Here is a 21,235-nt window from a genome sequence, read left to right on the forward strand (position 1 = left end):
ATTTTCTCAGGAAGGAAGTCTATTCAGGGAGCCTGCAGGTGATCCTTGGCCTTAGAGTTGATGACCCCAGAGAGTCTCCATGGCAGGATAAGATGTGGGAGCATGATTCAAGGAGGGTTCTGATGAGTGCCTAAGAAAGAGGGGCTAGGGTTAGGAGGGGCTGCTGGGCCTCCACAAGCTGAAGTGAAGAGCTTTGGAAAGGGTGGACCCACGGCCAGCTTAGTCAGGTCTTGCTGTCAACTGGGGCCTAGGGGGTTCCAGCTTTAGCTTCATGGAGGTGAGAAGGGATAGTGAGACTGGGCTCCTGTAAATCCCACAGCCCCAAAGCCCCTGCCATGGAAAACTACTTCTTCCTTCCTGGCGGGACAAGGAAATTTGCAAATATATACAAATAATGTTCCCCTCTAGAGAAAGTGTTTTTATTTCCTTTCACTATAGAATTTAAAGTTTTTTACATAATATGTTAGAAATACAAAAATTTGCTTCATAAAAGCTCTGGACAGTAGTAATACACATGGATACTAAAGCTAATATTTTGGCTAAATACACCCAACCTTTACTTTTCCCCATAAGAATAGTGTCCTATTCCACACTTTGTTTCATCCTGCTTTCCTAACTTATGTTGGGCTTTTTTCCTCTTTGATGCATACTGCTACGTTCATCCTTTCTAATGGCAGATGTGGAAGCAGGCTTGCTGGATGGATATATTCCTAATTTACTCTCAGAAAATTGAGGTGGTTTCCAGTTTTCCTGTTTTTTTTTTTTTTAATTTTACCAACAGAGTTTATTATCCAGCTTTTCACATTTTGCCAATATGATGGTGAGAAAATAGAATCTATTATGGTTCAAATTTGTACTTCACTTATATGGGTCAAGTTTAATATCTTTTCCTATTTTAAGGGCCATTTTTATAATCATTTTGTAAATTGTCCTTTCCTGTTTTTATGTAGGATTTCTACTCATGTTCATCTTCCATTTTAAAAACCTCTTTGTTGTCAATCAACTATACTCCAATAAAATTTTAAAATTAAAAACTTTAAATTTTTATATCTCTATAATATTTTAAATTATACATGCTATTTGTTAAAAATATAAAAAGAGAAAATTGCAAAGAAATAATCACTTAAAAATCCACCATTAAAAGGCCACCATTACATGTACACAATGCTGTATTTAAAATGGATAACCAACAAGGACCTACTGTATAGCACATGGAATTCTGCTCAATGTTATGTGGCCACCTGGATGGGAGGGGGTTTGGGGGAGAATGGATACATGTATTTGTATGACTGAGTCCCTTGGCTGTTCACCTAAAATGATCACAACACTGTTAATTGGCTATACCCCAATACAAAACAAAAAGTTCCAAAAAAGTCACCATTGTTATCATTTCAGTGAATATATTTCCAAAGAGCATATACTCTTTCAATTTGCCAATGATTTATGATGTCAAAGTATCATATATAAAGAAATATATATATATATACATGTATATAAATTTGTTTTAACTTGGGCTTACATCTGCTACACTGATTTTTGTAAATCTATTTATAATTCACCATATGCCACTCCATACATAACAATCTGTTTGAGTTCAATGCATGAAGATGTCAAAATTAAATATTGCTTTGCTTACTTTGTTTTCTGATTGATAATTTGAAATATTGATGAAAGAAGGAAAGAAACCTGATCAGTTTAGAAAACATGATCAATCTATTCTCAGCCTCAAGTATAATCAAATCTGTAATTGCTTATGTTCTTAGTTGATTCTTTGAGTAAATATTTTAGCTCCTATTTTGACATATATCTTATGTCCAAATGTTGAGTTGTGATGAGTGTTCTGAAGAAAAAGAAAGTGGGGCAAGTGGGAGAAAAAGTGGTATCTATAACGTCTTTACATGAAGGAATTTGTTAAAATGGTAATATGAAGTCCCATGCTGTGTGTGCCAAGTCACTTCAGTCATGTCCGACTCTTCGCGACCCTATGGACTATAGCCCACCAGGTTCCTCTGTCCATATTATTTCCCAGGCAAGAATACTAGAGCGGGTTGCCACACCCTCCTCCAGGGGATCTTCCCAACACAGGGATCGAACCGTGGTTCTTTCGTCTCTTGAAGTGGCAGGTAGTTTCTTTACCACTAGCGCCACCTGCTGCTGCTGCTAAGTCGCTTCAGTCGTGTACGACTCTATGAGACCTCATAGACGGAAGCCCACCAGGCTTCCCCATCCCTGGGATTCTCCAGGCAAGAACACTGGAGTGGGTTGCCATTTCTGGGAAGCCCCATATTATCCCATTTCATACTAATTCCATCTGAACAAGTTTTCTCCTTGCTTGGAGGAGTAGGGGTTCAGACGTGAGCACTGTCGTCTTCACTCATCCTTGTAAGTTGCTTGGTACTTTAACTGCAGACCACTAGGTCACATTACTGGACTCGCCATGGAAAGTGGTCTCAACCAAAGTTAGTCCCGGTTACCAACTCTGCCTTCTGCTACATAGTTTGATATATTTTCACTTGTTCAGGAGTTTTGTACGTTTTAATTTTTATTGGGAAAGAGGGGTATTAATTTTGAAGAGTTCATTAATTACTCTGAAAATATTTTCTCAGGTAAAGGGGGTACATAAGAGCACAACAGGCATAAAATAATAGGATTTTTTGCGTGATTATTCAGGCAATGTTTTCAATTATTCTACTTGTATACATCAACCAGCCACATCCTAATTACATGATGTTCCTCTATTTCTGAATCGTTTTCCCTGTTAATAATTTATTGGTAAGTTCTAAACTTTTTCAAACTACTGCCTCAAAATATTAGATTGTGCAAGGGTTACATGTTCCCTCAAGTTATGTGTTTATGTGCAAAGTAATGCCATAATTGTAAATGAGATTCATTATTCTAGTATATTTTCTTGCTAGTTTCTATATATAAAGAAAAAACCCCGGTTTTTTTTTTTCTTCATATTTTTCTTTTCCTTACCAGTCAGCTTATGAAAGCACCTTAAAATTTTGTCACTTTTATGTAGCAATCTTTTTCATTTACTTCCCTTGAGAGTTTTTTGCTGGAAAAGCAAAACAGAAACAACCAATCAACCAACCAATCAGCAAATAAAAACAAGAAAAAAAATAAGTCTGTGTGCTCTCCATGCACAAACTGATCCTCTCACATCATCTTTTTTAGATTCAGTAAAATATACGGGATTGACACTCATGCTGGAAAAGGCTGTGTGGACTCTGCAGACCCAAGAACACAGTTTTAAAAGTTGCTGCTCTCACTTGGTCTCTTTAAATCTTTCGCCAATGACACCTTTGCAAAATCAAGAAGTGGATTGAAAATCTTAAGGGATTTCCCATATGTTATGTATTTAATTGCATCCATCCTAAAATTTCATATATTGAAGTATCTCAGTATTTAATACTCAGCATCTTAGGAAGATTTCCAAATGTGAAACAGGACTGTTGTCAATATGATTAAGATGAGGTCATATTGGAGTAAGATTGGTTACTTATCCAATAGGATAGTGTCCTTATGTAAAAGGAACATTAAGACAGGCAGGCGTGCCAGGGAGATCCATGTGTAGATTGAAATATGCTGCCACAAGCCAAGGGACTATTAATACCAGAAGCCAGGAGAGACCTGGAACAGATCATCCCTAGAGGTTTCAGAGGAAGCATGGCCCTGCCAACAACTTGAGCTCAGAATTCCAGGATCCAGAGCCATGCGATAATAAATGTCTGTTAAGTAACTCAGTTTGTGGAATTTTATTATGAAAGCTCTAGGTGACTAATATACCATTTTTATTTTTAAAAAAGTAAAGTTAAAAAATAAAATAAAACAAAAAGTATCTTTTACCAGTTTCTTATTTTCCCTTTCCTCAATATTTTCATTATTTATGGCAGCAAAATTGCCTAATCTTACAGGCACCAACACAAGATTTATCTCTCTAATATATTTTCAAAGAGAGACGTTAACACTTATGGATCTGAGGACCATGAAACACCATCAGAAATGTGTGTCTCTCGTGAGGGCAGGTAGGATGTTCCCTCACAATAGAGCTAATTATTGTCTCTTCAGCACTAAAGCTACCATTGAGAACAGGGCAGAGAGGATCTCTGCAGTCTAGACTGGACCTCACAGTGGATAGAAATGATATTGCCATTCATGAAGGCAATGGCTCAAGATGGGAGGATCCCAGGCAAGGCTCAGCCTCCCCAGTGATCTGAGGGACCTACTCGGTATGTTGCCTTTCTCACCCACAGATCCAAAACACACAGTCCCTCCCAGGGGTGGTAGAAGGTTACTTACTTATTTTCCACATCCTGGATGGTGTCAAGCAGAGGCATATTTCTGGTTTCGGGTAGAAGAAGGATGAGAAGACCAGCAAGGATAGGACACACTCCATAGATGATCCAGGGCAGAGTGGGTAGATACACCACTAGAGTCATCAGCAGGGGAGCCAGTGCTGCCCCACACCTACTAGCCATCATATTTAATCCTGAAGCTTTTGCTCTGAAGGGTAAAAGAGGAAAATGCATAATAATTCAGTAAAAAAAAATCCCATACATGTAATTTATAATCTACTACTTTGATATTATGCATGTTAAGTTGCTTCAGTTGTGTCTGACTCTTTGCAACCCTAGGGTCTGTAGCCTGCCAGGCTTCTCTGTCCATGAGATTCTCCAGGCAAGAATGTTGGAGTGGGTTGCCATGTCCTCCTCCAGGGGATCTTCCTGACTCAGGGATCAAACTTGCATCTTCTGCACTTCTTGCATTGCAGGCAGATTCTTTACAGATGAGCCACCAGAGAAGCCCACTTTGACATTGTAATGGAAGACATAAAACACAGTTATTACATACATGAGTTTGATGAAAGATATTTGTTTTTGAGATCTGTTCTGTGATTCTAGCTTTGTCAAGATCAAAGTGTGTTAAAACCCATTTTCATCATTTTAAACAGTATGTTAATGCATTGCAACTACCATGACAAGTGGTCCAAAAGATTAATGAGACAGACACTGAAGTACTGCTTAACACAGTACATGGCATGCCGTCCATTTCTTCAATAAACTTTGGGTAACTGTTGTTAGTATGTTGTTACTATTATGATTACAAATAAATGCTTTCTAGTTAACAGATCTTATCTTGATTGCTATGCTAAGTATGCTATGCTAAGTCACTTCAGTTGTGTCCGACTCTGTGCGACCCCATAGACAGCAGCCCACCAGGCTCCCCTGTCCCTGGGATTCTCCAGGCAAGAACACTGGAGTGAGTTGCCATTTCCTTCTCCAATGCATGAAAGTGAAAAGTGAAAGTGAAGTCGCTCAGTCATGTCCGACTCTCAGCAGCCCCATGGACCGCAGCCTAGCAGGCTCCTCCGTCCATGGGATTTTCCAGGCAAGAGTGCTGGAGTGGGGTGCCATCGCCTTCTCCCTTACCTTGATTACTCCTGATCAGTTACCTGGGAAAGCCCTATTTGGGGCCCTGGCAGAGCATCCAAAAAGTATTTTACCTGAGGAGAGTGGGCATGAGTTCAGAGTTATGGACAGAATTACTGGAGACAGCAGCAGCAACACAGCCCATTCCTACACTTGCCAAAGTCAAACGTAGGGTCTGCATTTCTGGAGAAACAAAGAGCAGGGAGACTAAGAAATCTGCATTGAAGGAATCAGCATCCACCAAATTTAGTCAGGAAAAAAAAACAGCCTTATAGGTTAATTGCATTTTTGAAATATATTATAGAAAACTGTACAATGGCAGGGAGCATAGAACAGCTAACAATGTGAGAAATATAACATTATCAACATAGGTGGTTAAAAGTACATGAAACTATCTGAATTAATTATAGCAACTCTCTGCGCATAGCTGAGATTTGCCAATGAATCAGAAGAAAAGGTGAGTCTGGTGGAAATTTGCTCTTACTTATTCTGTCCAGTGCTCACTATATCCTTATTGTAGAAGGTAGAACTGTCATGTGGATGATTGCTGAGTCTAAGACTCAGCTCTAACCTGGAAGACCTTCCAATTCAAGTGCAGGATTTCCTGGTTTTCCTGGAATTAGGAGGTCTTAGCAGTGTGGGATTTTCACTAAAAAAGGGGGGGGGAGGGGAAGTTCCAGGTAAACCTAAAAGACTCAGTCAACCTAGAGCAGATGCAGCATTGACATGGGGTAAGTATGACACCAGGGAGTAATAAAACAGGACTGCTGTTAGTGGACAGGCTGAAGAGAAGCCAGATCTACATCAATGTTAGACATGAGGAACCAAGAATGGAAACTTCTATTTGGTGGGGAAAAAAATTTCAGAATTTGGGAACAAATGAAAAAATGTTCAGGGAATCTGTATTCTACACACTATGAAAGGAAATCTAATTATAGCATTGTATATTGGACAGAACTCTCTTGTAAGAGAGTAATCAGGCATTACTAATGATATTCTGAGGAGCCAAGTGCACTCATCTCTAAGGCTGTGAAGCACATTCCTGCATTGTGCAATGTGAATCATTGTGCCCACTAAGGTTCTCCTAATTGTTACATAGGCTTCCCTAGTGGCTCAGCGGTAAGGAATCCACCTGTGATGCGGGAGACTTGAGTTCAATCCCTGAGTCAGGAAGATCCCCTAGAGAAGGAAATGGCAACCCCCTCCAGTATTCTTGCTTGGGAAATCCCACCAACAGAGGGGCCTGGAGGGCTACAGTCCAAGGGTTTGCAAACTGTCAGACGTGACTTAGCAACTAAACAACCACAAATCGTTACATAGCATCATTTTGTTAACTTATAAAGTAATCTAACAGGAAATGGACAAGAATTTTAATCTTAAATCCTAGTTCCAACTGTACAGACATTCACTTTTTTTTTTTTTTAAGAGGAATTCTTTTCATTACCTGGGAGACTCTTATAAGCAAGAGCTGTAGTCATGATGACTTAACATCACACTCACACGCGGAACATAGAGATGAGGAACTAGACCAGTCATCAAAGTTGGTAATGAAGAGCCCTGACAGGGGAGTGACCATTCTATGTCCTCACCTGGGATATAATTGCAAGGCCTCACCCCTCCATGCTTGTTTTTAAAAGTGAGAGTGGGCAATGTCCTATGTCACTTCAGTCACGTTCGACTTTTTGCAACCCTATGGACTGTAGCCCACCAGGCTCCTCATTCCAGGAAGATTCTCCAGGCAAGAATACTGGAGTGGGTTGGCATGCTCTCCTCCGGGGGATCTTCCCAAACGAGGGATAGAACCTGCATCTCCTTTGTCTCCCACACTGACAGGTGGATTTTTTGGGGTGTTTTTTGTTTTGTTTTGTTTTGTTTACCACTAGCGCCACCTGGGAAGTCCCAGATGGGTGAAGCGCAGGTGAACAAATGCTCTCCTAGAGGAACTGTTCAGAATAAATGGTGCCGGTTTCCAGATACTTCCAAAATGTGAGGAAGGTGAAGATATGCCAAAGCTACCCTTATGGACCTTTGGCTCTTTTTCCCAACAACCTAGTAGCAGGACTTCTAATGTTTGTTGGAATACTTAGTAAGCCAATATTGGGGCTTCTCTTTATTCCTAGCTTTGGATAAGTAGGGCTAATGCAATCCTTAAAGGACATGAAAAAGACACTTCCCTTTCCCCAAATTCCAGTATTCTCTCACCTTGGGGCACAAACATGTTGGCCAAAATGGAAAGTCCCACAAGGAACATGAGAAGCATCTGGGTTAGTCGACGGCCCATGTGATTCAGTACTAGGAGTGCAAGACATCGAGCTGAGATAGTGAGAGCTCCAAAGATGACCTGGAACAGGAATATATTGCTCCCAAAGTGCTGTAGATTCATAAAGATGCCAAAATAGGGTACTGTGTTTGCAAATCTGTAATGAACAAAAGAGGAGAAACACAAGCCATAAGATTAGAGCCCAGTGCTGCAGTTGATTATGTTGACCCAGGCAGCCAATGGTCAAGGTTGAAAAAAAAGACACAGTCTGATTTGTATAATTCCTCCTTTTAAGGTCATAATTTTAAAGTTAACATAAATAATTACATGATAATATATAAGTGGTAAAAGAATCCGCTAGGCAATGCAGAAGACACAAGACACATGGGTTCAAGCCCTGGGTTGGAAAGATCCCCTAGAGGAGGAAATGGCAACCCATTCCAGTACTCTTGCCTGTGAAATCCTATGGACAGAGGAGCCTGGGGGGCTACAGTTCATGGGGTCTCAAAAGAGTCTGATATTCCATTATAGGTTAAATACAGATTATTGAGTAGAGTTCCTTGTGCTATACAGTAGGTCATTGTTGATTATCTATGTTATATGTAGCAGTGTGTATGTGTTAATCTCAAACTCCTAATTTACCCCTCCCCATACCTTTCCCCTTTGATAACCATACATTTGTTTTCTATGCTTGTGAGTCTATTTTTTGTTTTGTAAATGAGTTCATATGTATCAGTTTTTTAGATTTGTCAAATAAGTGACATCATGATGCTTGTCTTTGACTTACTTTACTTAGTGTGGTAATCTCTAGGTCCATCCACGTTGCTAGAAATATGTACACACACATACCACATCATCTCTATCCATTTGTCGATGGACACTTAGGTTGCTTCCATGTCTTAATTATTATAAGTAGTGCCGCCATGAACTTTGGGATGCATGTATCTTTAGAGCTTTGTTTGGATACATGCCCAGGAGTGAGATTGCTAGATCCTATGATAACTCTACCTTCAGTTTTTTAAGTAGCCTCCATACTGTTCTCTATAGTGTCTGCACCAATTTATAATCCCATCAACAGTGTAGAAGGTTTCCCTTTTCTCCACACCCTCTCCAGCATTTATTATTTGTAGACTTTTTGATGATGAACATTATGGCTTGTGTGAGGCAACACCTCATTGTAGCTTTGGTTTGCATTTCTATAATAATTAGCAAAGTTGAGCATCTTTTAATGTGGCTGTTGGCTATCTATGTGTCTTCTTTGGAAAACGATATATTTAAATCTTTTGCTCATTTTTCAATTGGATTGTTTTTTTATATTAAGATGTAAAAGTTATTTGTCTATTTTGAAAATTAATCCCCTGTTGTTATATCATTTGCAAATATTTTCTTCTATTCTGTAGGCTGTCTTTTCATTTTATTTATAGTTTCCTTTGCAATGCAAAACTTGTAAGTTTAATCACATCCCATTTGTCTATTTTTCTAACTCTTCATTTTATTATGAGTTTCATGTGAGTCTTTCATAATCCTTCAACTACCTCCAAAAATAGCAATTACTTGGTGTGTTTTCTTCACCTTTTATCCCCAAATCACTGCCTCCTTCTCACAACAGTGCTATAACCTTTGAAATAAACAGATTTATGTCCCCTCTCTTTGAACACCATCATGTGCTGTGTGAAGCCCACCTCGCAAATGACAGGAGACAGATCCTTTTACGCAGGTTGGGTGTACGGAACAAGTCAAACACAGTTGTTTTGGTCTGTGCTGCCTCCAGCTGCTCCTGCATGGTTGCTCTCAAACCCTTTAGCAACAACAAACACGAATCACTTGCCAATATAGTGCCAGGTATTGTGATGAGCATTGGCAACCAATAGGATAGAAGAGATATGCTCCCTTTCTTCGTAGTGTAGCGTATTGCATATGTAATCATGGGTGTGAATGTGATACGAAGGAGGATGTAGGGAGTTAAGGGAGACTCCAGGAAATTAATGAACATTGAAATTTTGAATTTGAACAATGAAAATTTGAAAATGAGGCCATGGAGGAGGGCAGGGCATCCACTATAGTACACAGCCTACAGGAAGTGAACTAAAGGAATTAGTTGTGCAGTGGGCAAAGCTTCTTTTCATGAGATGGCCATGAAAGGCCAGGGAACTGAGCTTGCGTTCTCAACTAGCCGCCCTTCTTAGAAAAGGGTTTGTGTATCTCAATAAGGAGAAGGCAAGTATCAGTTTATTCCTTCCCTCCAACCCAATAACCACCTCCTCTTCCCTGCTCACCTCCATGTTCAGGGTTGCTTCAGCATTCTTCATTCCATTTCTGTGTGCAACTATTCGAAGTCCCTTTAAGCCCTCATCTGGTTTATTGGTGATAATCAGCCACCGAGCAGATTCCACCAGCCACCTGATGAAAGGTGCAGTCACAAGTGCAGTCAGCTCTCTCTTGTTATATGTCATATGATTATTGACAACAGATGCATTTTGCCTTCTGTCCAAAATCCACCGCTTCACTTGTTGGTTTAGGAATAGAAATTCCAGATCTATTTCACAAATACTAGGAGGAAATGAGAGTGACTGCAGTGCACTTGAAACTTGTAGTACTAGTAAGGGACACAGACTTGGAGTTAAATTGCCTCTGCTCACTCATCAGGAGAATTTACAGAAAACTTATGAAGTTTAAGTTTATCCCTGATATGCATAATTTCCTTCCAAACCCTGGCATGGGATCTAGCAACTTTGTGCATGTTATATATATTTACAGTATACATTCTTTTTTAAAAGAAGCCCCAAATATGTCAGCATAAAGCCTAACAGTGATTGCAGGTACTCCTGACACTACCAGTTATGTTGATAACTAATAACCCAATTACTAATACCAATTAATAACTAACTACTTCTTTATATCTGCCTCAGTTTTCTCATCAATAAAATGGAACAGCACTGTCAGCTTCCTTGTAGGGTTGTTTTGAATATGGAATAACACAACAAATGAGTCTGTATAGCACAAAGAACTCTGCTCAATGTTATGTGACAGCCTGGATGGGAGGGGAGTTTGGGAGAAAATTGATATGTATGGCTGAGTTCCTTCACTGTTCACCTGAAACTATCACAACATTGTTTGTTAATTTGCTATTCCTCAATACAAACTAAAAAGTTTAAAAATAGTAAATAAATAAAATTACATCATTAAAAAAAAAATGAGTCTGACATGGATCACATTCCCTTTCTCCCTGAACTCATATCTCTATATAAAATCTGTAGTCATCTCTCTGTGATCTCCTAAATTTAATTCTCCCTAGACTGATTTTAAGTGTGGGGACCAAGTTATCCATAAATAAATGTTTGCTAAAATTATTTAAGGAACTGGTGAACACAGGATGTAAGTCACCCAACCTGCATGCCAATTATTAGTACTGGAGAAAGAACATGGCTATTTTGTCAGATTATTTTATGAATAAAGTTGTTGCGTCTTCCCTTTATTCAATTCACCTACAAAAATGAAAATCATGGAAAATTTTACCATAACCAGGTTCATTTCAAAATCAAAAAAAAAGAATTAAAGTTACTTCTTTTCAAAATATCTGAGTCTATATTTTATATTAACAAAAATCATGTCAGAATAACCCTCCAACCACTATACTAAGTAAGACTATGAAGAAAGACGGCAGAAAATACCGAGAACTCCCAGGAGAAGGGTCACGGTTAGTCAATGTTCTATTTCACAAATTGCACAGAGTAACAGATGATAGACAAGGGTTTTTAAGTTCAAACAATAAAAAAGGGTCTAAGGAATTAAAAAATGAATATATTTAGATACAATATGCATTTTCATCCCAGGTTCCCATAAGAGAGTGAGAGAGAAGGCTCTCTCTCTTGAGGAGAGAAAGAAGACAAAGAAAGGTACAGACACCACCAGCTGCAGGGTGCGCCACTCTCGAAAGACAAAAGCCAGTCCTCCCAGCATCATCTGTCCAATACTAAGGGCACAAGCTATCAGTGTTATTACCGTGGCTTTTGACTGGGCCCTTACCCACGCTACAACTGAAAGAAAATCCAATTGGGATATTATTGTCAGGTAAGTGTGAAATTTCAAGGCCAATTTCCAGACTTGGAAAATGGAAAAGACTAAAACTGTCGACTTACTGAGCATACTGTTATTTGACACAATGGCCACAGCAGAACAGCCTGACCAGAAGCGTAGCAAGCAGTAAATGAGGAAGGTGGGAGCAAAGGCTGCACAGATCCCAGAGATGGTGAGCTGGAGCAAACAGCACCTAAGAATCAATTTGCGCCCAAACCTAAGAAACAGAGAGGCAGATTAGACTGTGAGAGCAATAGCAACCTGCGGTAAAAATAAAGCCTACTCTGAAATTTAGAGAATTTTTTTTAATGTTCATAATGGTTTTGTCCTTTTTTATGATTTGGTTTTTTATTTTACTAATTTTTTACATTGTTTATTGGGAGATCATTGCTTTACAATACTGTGCTGGTTTCTGCCATACATCAGCATGAATCAGCCACAGTCATACACATGTCCCCTCCCTCTTGACCTCCCTCCCATCTCCCACCCCATCCCACCCCTCTAGGTTGTCACAGAGCACTGGGTTGAGCTCTCTGTGTCACACAGCAAATTCCCACTGGTTCTCTATTTTACATATGGTAATATATATGTTTTCAGGCTACTCTCTCAATTCGTCCCACCTGTTCCTTCCTTCACTGTGTCCACAGTCCATTCTCTGTCTGTGTCTCCATTGCTATCCTGCAAATAGGTTCATCAGTACTATCTTTCTAGATTCCAAGTGATTCTTTGTACCTGAAAGCTTGAAAACTCAGAAGCTAAATCAACAGTGGAGATCTCCTCAAAGTAGTACTCCTTGTCTGCAATATACACTAAGAATACCAAAACTTTATCCTCTAATCACTTGGACTTTGACACCAAGTGATATTTCATATAAAATAAATTACAGTGTTGGAAACTGTAATATACTACAAGCTCCCATTGTACTAACATATGTATTTAGCATGGTAGAGAGTCTGTACAGCGTCCAGAACACAAGAGAGCTAAAAGTGTACTTGGGTCTCTAGGACCAGACAGGCAAGGTTAAACTGATGCAGAAGATCAGTGGATCAATACTCAAAGTTGTTGAAGGTTTATTTAAGGGTCAGTCTTTGTTGAATCTGAATTTATAAGCCTCAAGCAATGTGCTTTAGAACAGAATATGAGGTGAAAGTGTTAGTCACTCAGTTGTGTTAGACTCTTTGCGACCCCATAGACTGAAGCCCATGAGGCTCTCTGGTCATGGAATTCTCCAGGCAGGAATACTGAAGTGGGTAGCCATTCCCTTCTCCAGGGGAAAGCAGAATATAAGACCACCATAACCCTGGGAAAAGGTCTGGATGATGCAGTAAAAGGATATGGAGTTTACCTTCCCCCATTAACACATAAATACATCTACAGACTTCCTTGGTGGTGCAGTGGATAAGAATCCACCTGCCGGTGCAGGAGGACAAGGGTTCGATCCCTACCTAGTCTGGGAAGATTCCACATGCCATGGAGCAACTAAGCTCATGCGCCACAGCTACTGAAGCCCATGGGCCTAGAGCCTGTGCTCTGCAACAAGGGAAGTCACTGCGATGAGAAGCCTGAGCACCACAATAAAGAGTAGCCCCCACTCACCGCAACTAGAGAAAGCCCGCATGCAGCAACGAAGACACAACACAGCCAAAAAAATTTTTTTAATTAAAAAAAAATCTATATATGGAAAAATTCTCACTGAAACTAACTGGAAACTGGCAGAATGACTTACGTAAACCAAGGATGTAAGATACACATGTAATCAGATAGGAAGGAAAGAAACACAATCAGGTCCGGACTTGCACTCCTGGGAGAGGACTCAGAGGAAAAGTGAGATTACATAGGAGGACACCTACCCTGGGGACTGAGCAGATCAGGCCACAGATTGGGAGTCCCAGTCCTGGGGCATATGTGAAGGAAACAGTCCCCCGTGGCTGGTAGGAGGACTTGTTGTTCAGTCTCTCAATCATGTCCTACTCTTTGTGACCCTGTGGACTGCAGCTTGTCAGGTTTCCTTATCCGTCGCTATCTCCCAGAGTTTGCTCAAACTCATGCCCATTGAGTTGGTAATGTCATCCAGCCATCTCATCCTCTGCCATCCCCTTCTCCTCCTGCCCCCAATCCCTCCCAGCATCAGAGTCTTTTCCAATGAGTCAACTCTTCGCATCAGGTGGCCAAAGTATTGGAGTTTCAGCTTCAGCATCAGTCCTTCCAATGAACACCCAGGACTGATCTCCTAATTTAGGATGGACTTGTTGGATCTCCTTGCAGTCCAAGGGACTCTCAAGAGTCTTCTCCAACACCACAGTTCAAAAGCATCAATTCTTCAGCACTCAGCTTTCTTCACAGTCCAACTCTCACAACCATACATGACCCCCGGAAAAACCATAGCCTTGACTAGACGGACCTTTGTTGGCAAAGTAATGTCTCTGCTTTTTAATATGCTATCTAGGTTGGTCATAACTTTCCTTCCAAGGAGTAAGTGTCCTTTAATTTCATGGCTGCAATCACCATCTGCAGTGATTTTGGAGCCCCAGAAAATAAAGTCTGACACTGTTTCCACAGTCGTGTCCAACTCTTTGCAACACCATGGACTGTAGCCCACCAGGCTCCTCTGTCCATGGAATTTCCCAGGTAAAAATTTTTCCCAGGAGTGGGTTGCCATTTCCTGCTCCAGGGGATCTTCTCAACTCAGGGACTGAACCCACCTCTCCTGCACCTCCTGCATTGGCAGGCGGATTCTTTACTGCTGAGCCATCTTGGAGGCCCTTAAAACAAGTAGATAAAGTCATATATTAATTTGGCCACCTGATGCAAAGAGCTGACTTATTGGAAAAGACCCTGATGCTGGGAAAGATTGAAGACAGGAGGACAAGGGGATGACAGAGGATGAGATGGTTGGATGGCATCACTGACTCAATGGACATGAGTTTGAGCAAGCTCTGGGAGTTGGTGATGGACAGGGAAGCCTGGTGTGCTGCAGTCCATGGGGTTGCAAAGAGTCAGACATGACTGAGCGACTGAACAACAACAATAAATTTAACCAAGGAGATGATATAGATCTGGACACTCAAAACAAGACTTTGATGAAAGAACTTGAAGAAGATACAAATAAATGGAAAAATAACCCATACTCATGGACTGGAAAATTAGTATTGTCAAAATGCACATACTATGCAAAGCCATCTATAGATTGGTTGGTAGTTGTTTAGTCGCTAAGTTGTGTCTGATTCTTGCAACCCCACCAACCGTAGCCCTCCAAGCTCCTCTGTCCATGGGATTCTCCAGGCAAGAATACTGGAGTGGATTGCCATTTCCTTCTCCAGGATTCCAATTCAGGAGTCAAAACTGGGTCTCCTGCACTGCAGGTAGATTCTTTACCAACTGAGCTACAAAGGAAGCCCCATCTACAATTATGCCATCCTTATTAAAATTCCAATGACATTTTTCACAGAAATAGAAAAAAACTATCCTAAAATCTATATGAAATCACAAATGACCCCCAAAAGCAAAGTCAATCCTGACAAAGAACCAATGTAGAAACATCCTGCTTTCTGATTTCAAACTATACTACAAAACAATAGGTATCAAAATGGTATGGTACTGACATTAAGAAAGATGCATAAACCAACAGAAAGAACCAAGATTCAAGAAATTAACCCTTGATACATATTATTTGATAAAAAAAAAAAACCAATAATATTAAAGAGGGGACAATAAAAGTTTTCAATAATAATGTTGGGAAAATGAAATGATAACATGCAGGAGTATGAATTTGCACTCTACTGACAATATTCAAAAAAAAATTCACTCAAAATGGGTTAAAGACTTAAACATTAGCCCTGAAACACTAAAAATCCTAGGAAAAACTCCCTGACATCAGTCTTAACAATGACTTTTTTATATAATAGCTACCCAAATGGGCATGAAGGTATATATAATTGTGGTTTTGACTTGTAGTTCCTTGATAATTAGTGCAATTAAGCACATTTTCATATTCCTGTTAACAATTTCCATGTCTTCTATGGAGGAATACCTATTGAATTCCTTTGCCATTTTTGAGTAGGTTATTTGTGAGTTTTTTCTATCAGTTGCAGCAGTCCCCTGTATGTTTTGGATATTAAATCTATCAGATATGAGGCTAGCAAATATTTTTCCCATTCTGTAGGTTTCCATTTCTTTTTGTTGATCATTTGCTTTGCTATGAAGAAGTATTCTGGACATTGACCTTGGCCACAAAAGCACAGTCAATGAAAGTAAAATAAAGAATTGGGGATTATGTCAATCTATAATGCTTCTTCTTAGCTATAAGAAGCTTTTTGCCTATGTTTAGTTCAAAATCTTTAGGTTAGTTATAAATCTCCCTTTTCTTCACCAAATTTTCTATTCTCGACATCTGTCATAATCCCATTTATTCAGAGAAACTGAAAAAAACCTATTACCCTATGTGTGTCTAAAACTGATCAATTAGCATTTTATCACGAATCATTGTAAAGTGTTCAGTCATAAGACTGGTCAACATGAACACTCTGATATAGTTTACAAATTACATTCAGGGTGATACATTCAGCATTCACAATTTTCACTAGAAGGTTAAATATGTTAGGCTTATAGGTAGGGGATAAAGGTTACTTAGAGTCTCCCATTCCACCTATGAAAGACTTGAGTATCTAGCTGCCGTGGTTGTCTCTTACTTCAGGATGGACAGTGCCAGGCACAGGATTAGCCAAAACACTCATACCAGAAATTATGACACTTGAGGTCTATAGATTAATTTCCTTATATGATTTCAAATATTACCTCTAAAGAGCCTTTTCATGAGATCAAATGGCCAAATTATAACCACAATTATTTCTTAATGCAATTCAGGGCCACTTCACTAAGCACCCAAGTTTTCTAGAAATGCCTTCTAATTACAGTGAGAAACATGAGGCATGCAAGGCACAACTTCCCAGGTGGCACCTGGGAACCTGCCTGCCAATGCAGGAGACTTAAGAGACACCACTTCGATCCCTGGGTTGGGAAAATCCCCTAGAGGAGAAAATGGCAAACCCACTTCAGTATTCTTGCCTGGAGAATCCCATGGGCAGAGGAGCCTGGTGGGCTACAGTCCACAGGGTCACACACAGTCAGACACGACTGAAGCAACTTAGCACACACATGTGAGGCACAACAATCAAGGTGGGAACCCACAAGATTTTGGCTCACTGATTCCAGTGGGAACTTAACACAGAAGCCACGGCAAAGGCGGAAATGCTGTTCTTTATATCTGTGTCTTGAAATAGGCTGAAACTCCTGTCTTGAAGCAACTTCCTCTTGCTTCCGATAAGTAACTCTTCCTCATATTTCTAGATGAAGTATTATGATACCTCCCCTCTAAACACTGTTCTGAAATATCCCCCAGATCTTGTGTAGATGACATTTCTGTGTCCAATACACAGAGATCTGTGGCAACAAAATGACATCATCACAATGAGCTTATCCTAAATTTCCATCTACAGCTCCCTGGGAACCAAGGCTACCCAGCACAGTGTAAATTGGATATGCGAGGAGTTCATAAAGATTTCTTTATGAAGCAGTCATAAACTATGGGCAGCAGTGATCTGGAGAAACTCACCTGTCTGAGAGATGGCCATATATGAAGCTTCCCACCAGCATTCCAGCCATGAATAGGGATTGAACCATTGATTTCTGTGACTGATGATCACATACTAGGTCCCACTGGAAGAGAAGCAAATCAGCCCAGAGGAGCTTCACATGCTTGCATGCTCAGTCATGGACTGAGCAACCCCATGGACTGTAGCCAGCCAGGCTCATCTGGGGGAATTTTCCAGGCAAGAATACTGGAGTGGGTTAGCCATTTCCTACTCAAGGGGATCTCCCTGACCCAGGGATTGAACTTGCATCTCTTGTATCTTCTGCATTGGTAGGCAGATTCTTTACCACTGCACCATCTGGGAAGCCCTGAGGTGTCCCACAGAATCTTATAATCCCTCAGTAATCAACACTCTGATAGCCCTCAGTGAACACACTCTCTGGTTTCCTTTACCACATTTACTCATCTGTATCATTCAAGTCACTTAAGCACGGTTTTCTCTGGAAATCGTCAACTAAATCTTCTAGATTACATCAAGATCAATCTTTCTATTCACTTAGCACAGCATACCTCAGTGGTTCTCAAACCTTGCCACACATTGTAAACACTGGGGTTGGGGGGGCGGTTTGCCACCAGGGTTTTGGCACCTGGTGCCAAAATTCATGGAGAAGGCAATGGCACCCCACTCCAGTACTCTTGCCTGGAAAATCCCATGGACGGAGGAGCCTGGTAGGCTCCAGTCCATGGGGTCGCTAAGAGTCGGGCACAACTGAGTGACTTCACTTTCACTTTCATGCATTGGAGAAGGAAATGGCAACCTACTCCAGTATTCTTGCCTGGAGAATCCCGGGGACAGAGGAGCCTAATGGGCTGCCGTCTATGGGGTCGCACAGAGTCGGACACGACTGAAGCGACTCAGCAGTAGCAGCAGCAGCCAAAATTCATACTGATGCCTGAATTTTGCACTTAGAGTGAAATACACTCTGATTTGTTTCCCTGACAAGTAGCCCAAGTATTTTTTTAATTATTGCAAATATTTCCAATTTGCAACTAGGCTGAGAACAAGTGACTAAGAATAATTTTTCACACATTGTATCAGGTACTTCCTTGTCTGATCATCTATCTTCACACTTGGTTTAAAGTTCTTCAGTACTAAAATTCATGCCTAGTTGGTTGATTTCACTGGTGTCCATTGAAATGTAAGTGCTTGGCAGTTAAAAAGATAATCACCATTTGCTGAAAGATTGAAGGAAAGTTACTATCTACTCAGTAACTGAAGATTTGAGCCATGCTTATGAGAGGGTAACAGGCAGGAAGGCCAGGGGTCTCCAAACAGAGGAAATAGGCTTCAAGTGTCAGACATTTTTTTTTTTTTTATCTCTCTCTTAAGGGGCAGGAGGAAACAAACTAGTGATATATTTTTTCCCCTTCTCCATACAAATTTAAAAAGAGGTTTCTCTTAAAATACTGTGTTGCCATAATGACACCTGGTTCCACCTGAACTTAACTCTTCTCAAATCTTGAGCTAACCAATGCATTTTTCTTATGGAAATGTTTGTCTTAAGCTATGTTAATGTACTATGCATTTACCCTGGACTCTATCTTCCAGTCGGTTCCGCCTAAAAGCTCAGATTTAGGCTCAGAATCAACTTGACAAACCAGTATGTTATACTCAAACCCATGTTATATTCAGACATTGTTCTCCTAGTCTATGTAAATGAAACTTTTTGTATAATCTAATCTGCCTTTCTTCAAGATTCAAGTCAATTATTTTATGGCCCAGGATGACTCACCTGGTGCCAAGATTATCTCAAAATGCATCTTGTGGGTGAGGGGCCTAGTGCCATTCTCTGAGTTTTGAGACATTTTCTTTCTTTCATTAACAGACTGCTAGTAACTATATAACATCCAGCTAAAGACTAGCAGGGGGGTACTCTTTCTGCCCCCTTCTGATGTCTATGTCAGAAGCTTTCTCTATCCCTTTTATACTTTAATAAAACTCTATTACACAAAAGCTCTGAGCGATCAAGCCTCGTCTCTGGCCCTGGATTGAATTCTTCTCTGGAGGCCAAGAACTCCGGGGTCTTTCGTGGCTCAGCAACAACCTCTCACTTATTTTATGTTTTTCTAAACACCTAGACTTTTTTTCTAAAACACCCAGGGTAGACTGCGGGAGTTGGTGATGGACAGGGAGGCCTGGCATGCTGCAGTTCATGGGGTCGCAAAGAGTCAGACACGACTGAGTAACTGAACTGAACTGACTGAAACACCCAGAACATATGCTGACAAGAGGCAAATGGGGCCTTTACCTCAGTCACGATGGTGAAGGAGAACAAACTGTGGTCAAACACCCAGCCGTCCACACAGGGCTCCGTGTCCAGGTCAGTCATGTTGGGGAAGGTCCCATTCAGGTGAAGGAGCTGCCACTGGGGATGGAGGAAGCGACGACATTTCTCTGGCTTGAAGTTTGAATCCAGTGGGATGGAGATTCTCAGCAGGACATCAGGGCTGAGGATCCCAGTATTATTATCAGAGACAGTGGCATTATCAAGAATGTGGACCCAGCAGCGATGACCAGGAACGGCTGCAGTGAAGTTCTCCAGCAATGAGTGACAGACTACTATCATGTAAAAAGGAAAAGTTAAAGCCATCTGAAGTATCTGGAATTTCCCCAGGCCACCAACTTTATCCAGAAGCTCCTCAAGGGCCATTCTGGACAGGTAATCCTCAAGACAATGCACAATGACTTTAAGAATATAAGTTCAATGGAAGAAAAAATTTCCTTTCATAAATTCACACTGAGCCTGTATAATATCACAACAGTTTCTCATAAATGGCTACCATCCCCTCACTACTGCAATACAGAAGTAGAGACAGTTTCCCCAGTCCTTCTCAAATCACGAGGCATTATTTTTCTTTTAGTAAAGTCATAGAGAAAATAATTTACCAAAAATACTTCCAACTGTTGCCAGTGAACTCTGTTTAAAGGTTTACTCTTCGAACGTGCTTATCCTCACTCTGTAAAGCCAGCATTGGACTTTGGCATGTACATGGTATCTAAATAATGTAAAAAAAGCCCTGCTACACAGCTTTCAATCATTTCCAGAAGATGGAATTTGAGAGACACAGAAGTGAACTGCTCTAAGACATACCATGCAAATTCTCCAGCAACACAGGAACACAGCCCTGAGCTCCAATATACAGGCTGCCCAAGTTACTACAAAACCATAGACATCTCATAACTCATTACTAGACACTTCTTTGCACTCCAGAGAGAAGAAATTCAGCTCCACCCACCAGAACACTGACACAAGCTTCCCTAACCAAGAAACCTTGACAAGCCACCTGTACAACCCCACCCACAGTGATGAAACTCCACAATAAAGAGAACTCCACAAACTGCCAGAATACAGAAAGGACACCCCAAACTCAGCAATATAAACAAGATGAAGCGACAGAAGAATACCCAGCAGGTAAAGGAACAGGATAAATGCCCACCAAACCAAAAGAGGAAGAGATAGGGAATCTACCTGATAAAGAATTCCGAATAATGATAGTGAAAATGATCCAAAATCTTGAAATCAAGATGAAATCACAGATAAATAGCCTGGAGACAAGGATTGAGAAGATGCAAGAAAGGTTTAACAAGGACCTAGAAGAAATAAAAAAGAGTCAATATATAATGAATAATGCAATAAATGAGATCAAAAACACTCTGGAGGCAACAAATAGTAGAATAACAGAGGCAGAAGATAGGATTAGTGAATTAGAAGATAGAACGGTAGAAATAAATGAATCAGAGAGGAAAAAGAAAAACGAATTAAAAGAAATGAGGACAATCTCAGAGACCTCCAGGACAATAGTAAACGCTACAAC

General features: G+C 40.4%; 1 protein-coding gene across 2 annotated transcripts; it reads right to left on the bottom strand.

Moving 5' to 3' along the window:
- Positions 1 to 2,235: 2,235 nt before the first annotated feature.
- On the bottom strand, positions 2,236 to 20,314 carry LOC104998663 (solute carrier family 22 member 10-like). 2 transcript variants are annotated; one of them, XM_010853964.1, is made up of 9 exons: positions 19,669 to 20,314; positions 17,381 to 17,484; positions 11,832 to 11,986; positions 11,564 to 11,729; positions 9,969 to 10,095; positions 9,375 to 9,490; positions 7,635 to 7,849; positions 5,507 to 5,615; positions 4,299 to 4,506 (listed from the first exon to the last, which is right to left on the bottom strand). In XM_010853964.1, the coding sequence occupies exons 1-9, from the start codon at positions 20,068 to 20,070 to the stop codon at positions 4,299 to 4,301; spliced, it is 1,602 nt and encodes a 533-aa protein (XP_010852266.1). In that variant the 5' UTR covers positions 20,071 to 20,314. The 2 variants fall into 2 exon arrangements, with proteins under 2 accessions (XP_010852265.1, XP_010852266.1); XM_010853963.1 differs by lacking the exons at positions 11,564 to 11,729; positions 11,832 to 11,986 and adding an exon at positions 2,236 to 3,058 and having other exon boundaries at positions 4,303 to 4,506; positions 9,969 to 10,092.
- Positions 20,315 to 21,235: the final 921 nt, after the last annotated feature.

This window comes from Bison bison, unplaced genomic scaffold (assembly GCF_000754665.1).
Source record: "Bison bison bison isolate TAMUID 2011002044 unplaced genomic scaffold, Bison_UMD1.0 scf7180017864334, whole genome shotgun sequence".
Taxonomy (NCBI): domain Eukaryota; kingdom Metazoa; phylum Chordata; class Mammalia; order Artiodactyla; family Bovidae; genus Bison; species Bison bison.

Coding starts and splice junctions, on each gene's coding strand:
- LOC104998663 (XM_010853964.1), bottom strand. CDS start 20,070: ATGGCCCTTGAGGAGCTTCTGGATAAAGTTGGTGGCCTGGGGAAATTC. Junction 11,730..11,831: donor GTCAAATAACAGTATGCTCA/GTAAGTCGACAG, acceptor ATTTTCTTTCAG/TTGTAGCGTGGGTAAGGGCC. Junction 7,850..9,374: donor TGTCTCCTGTCATTTGCGAG/GTGGGCTTCACA, acceptor TGTTCATTACAG/ATTTGCAAACACAGTACCCT.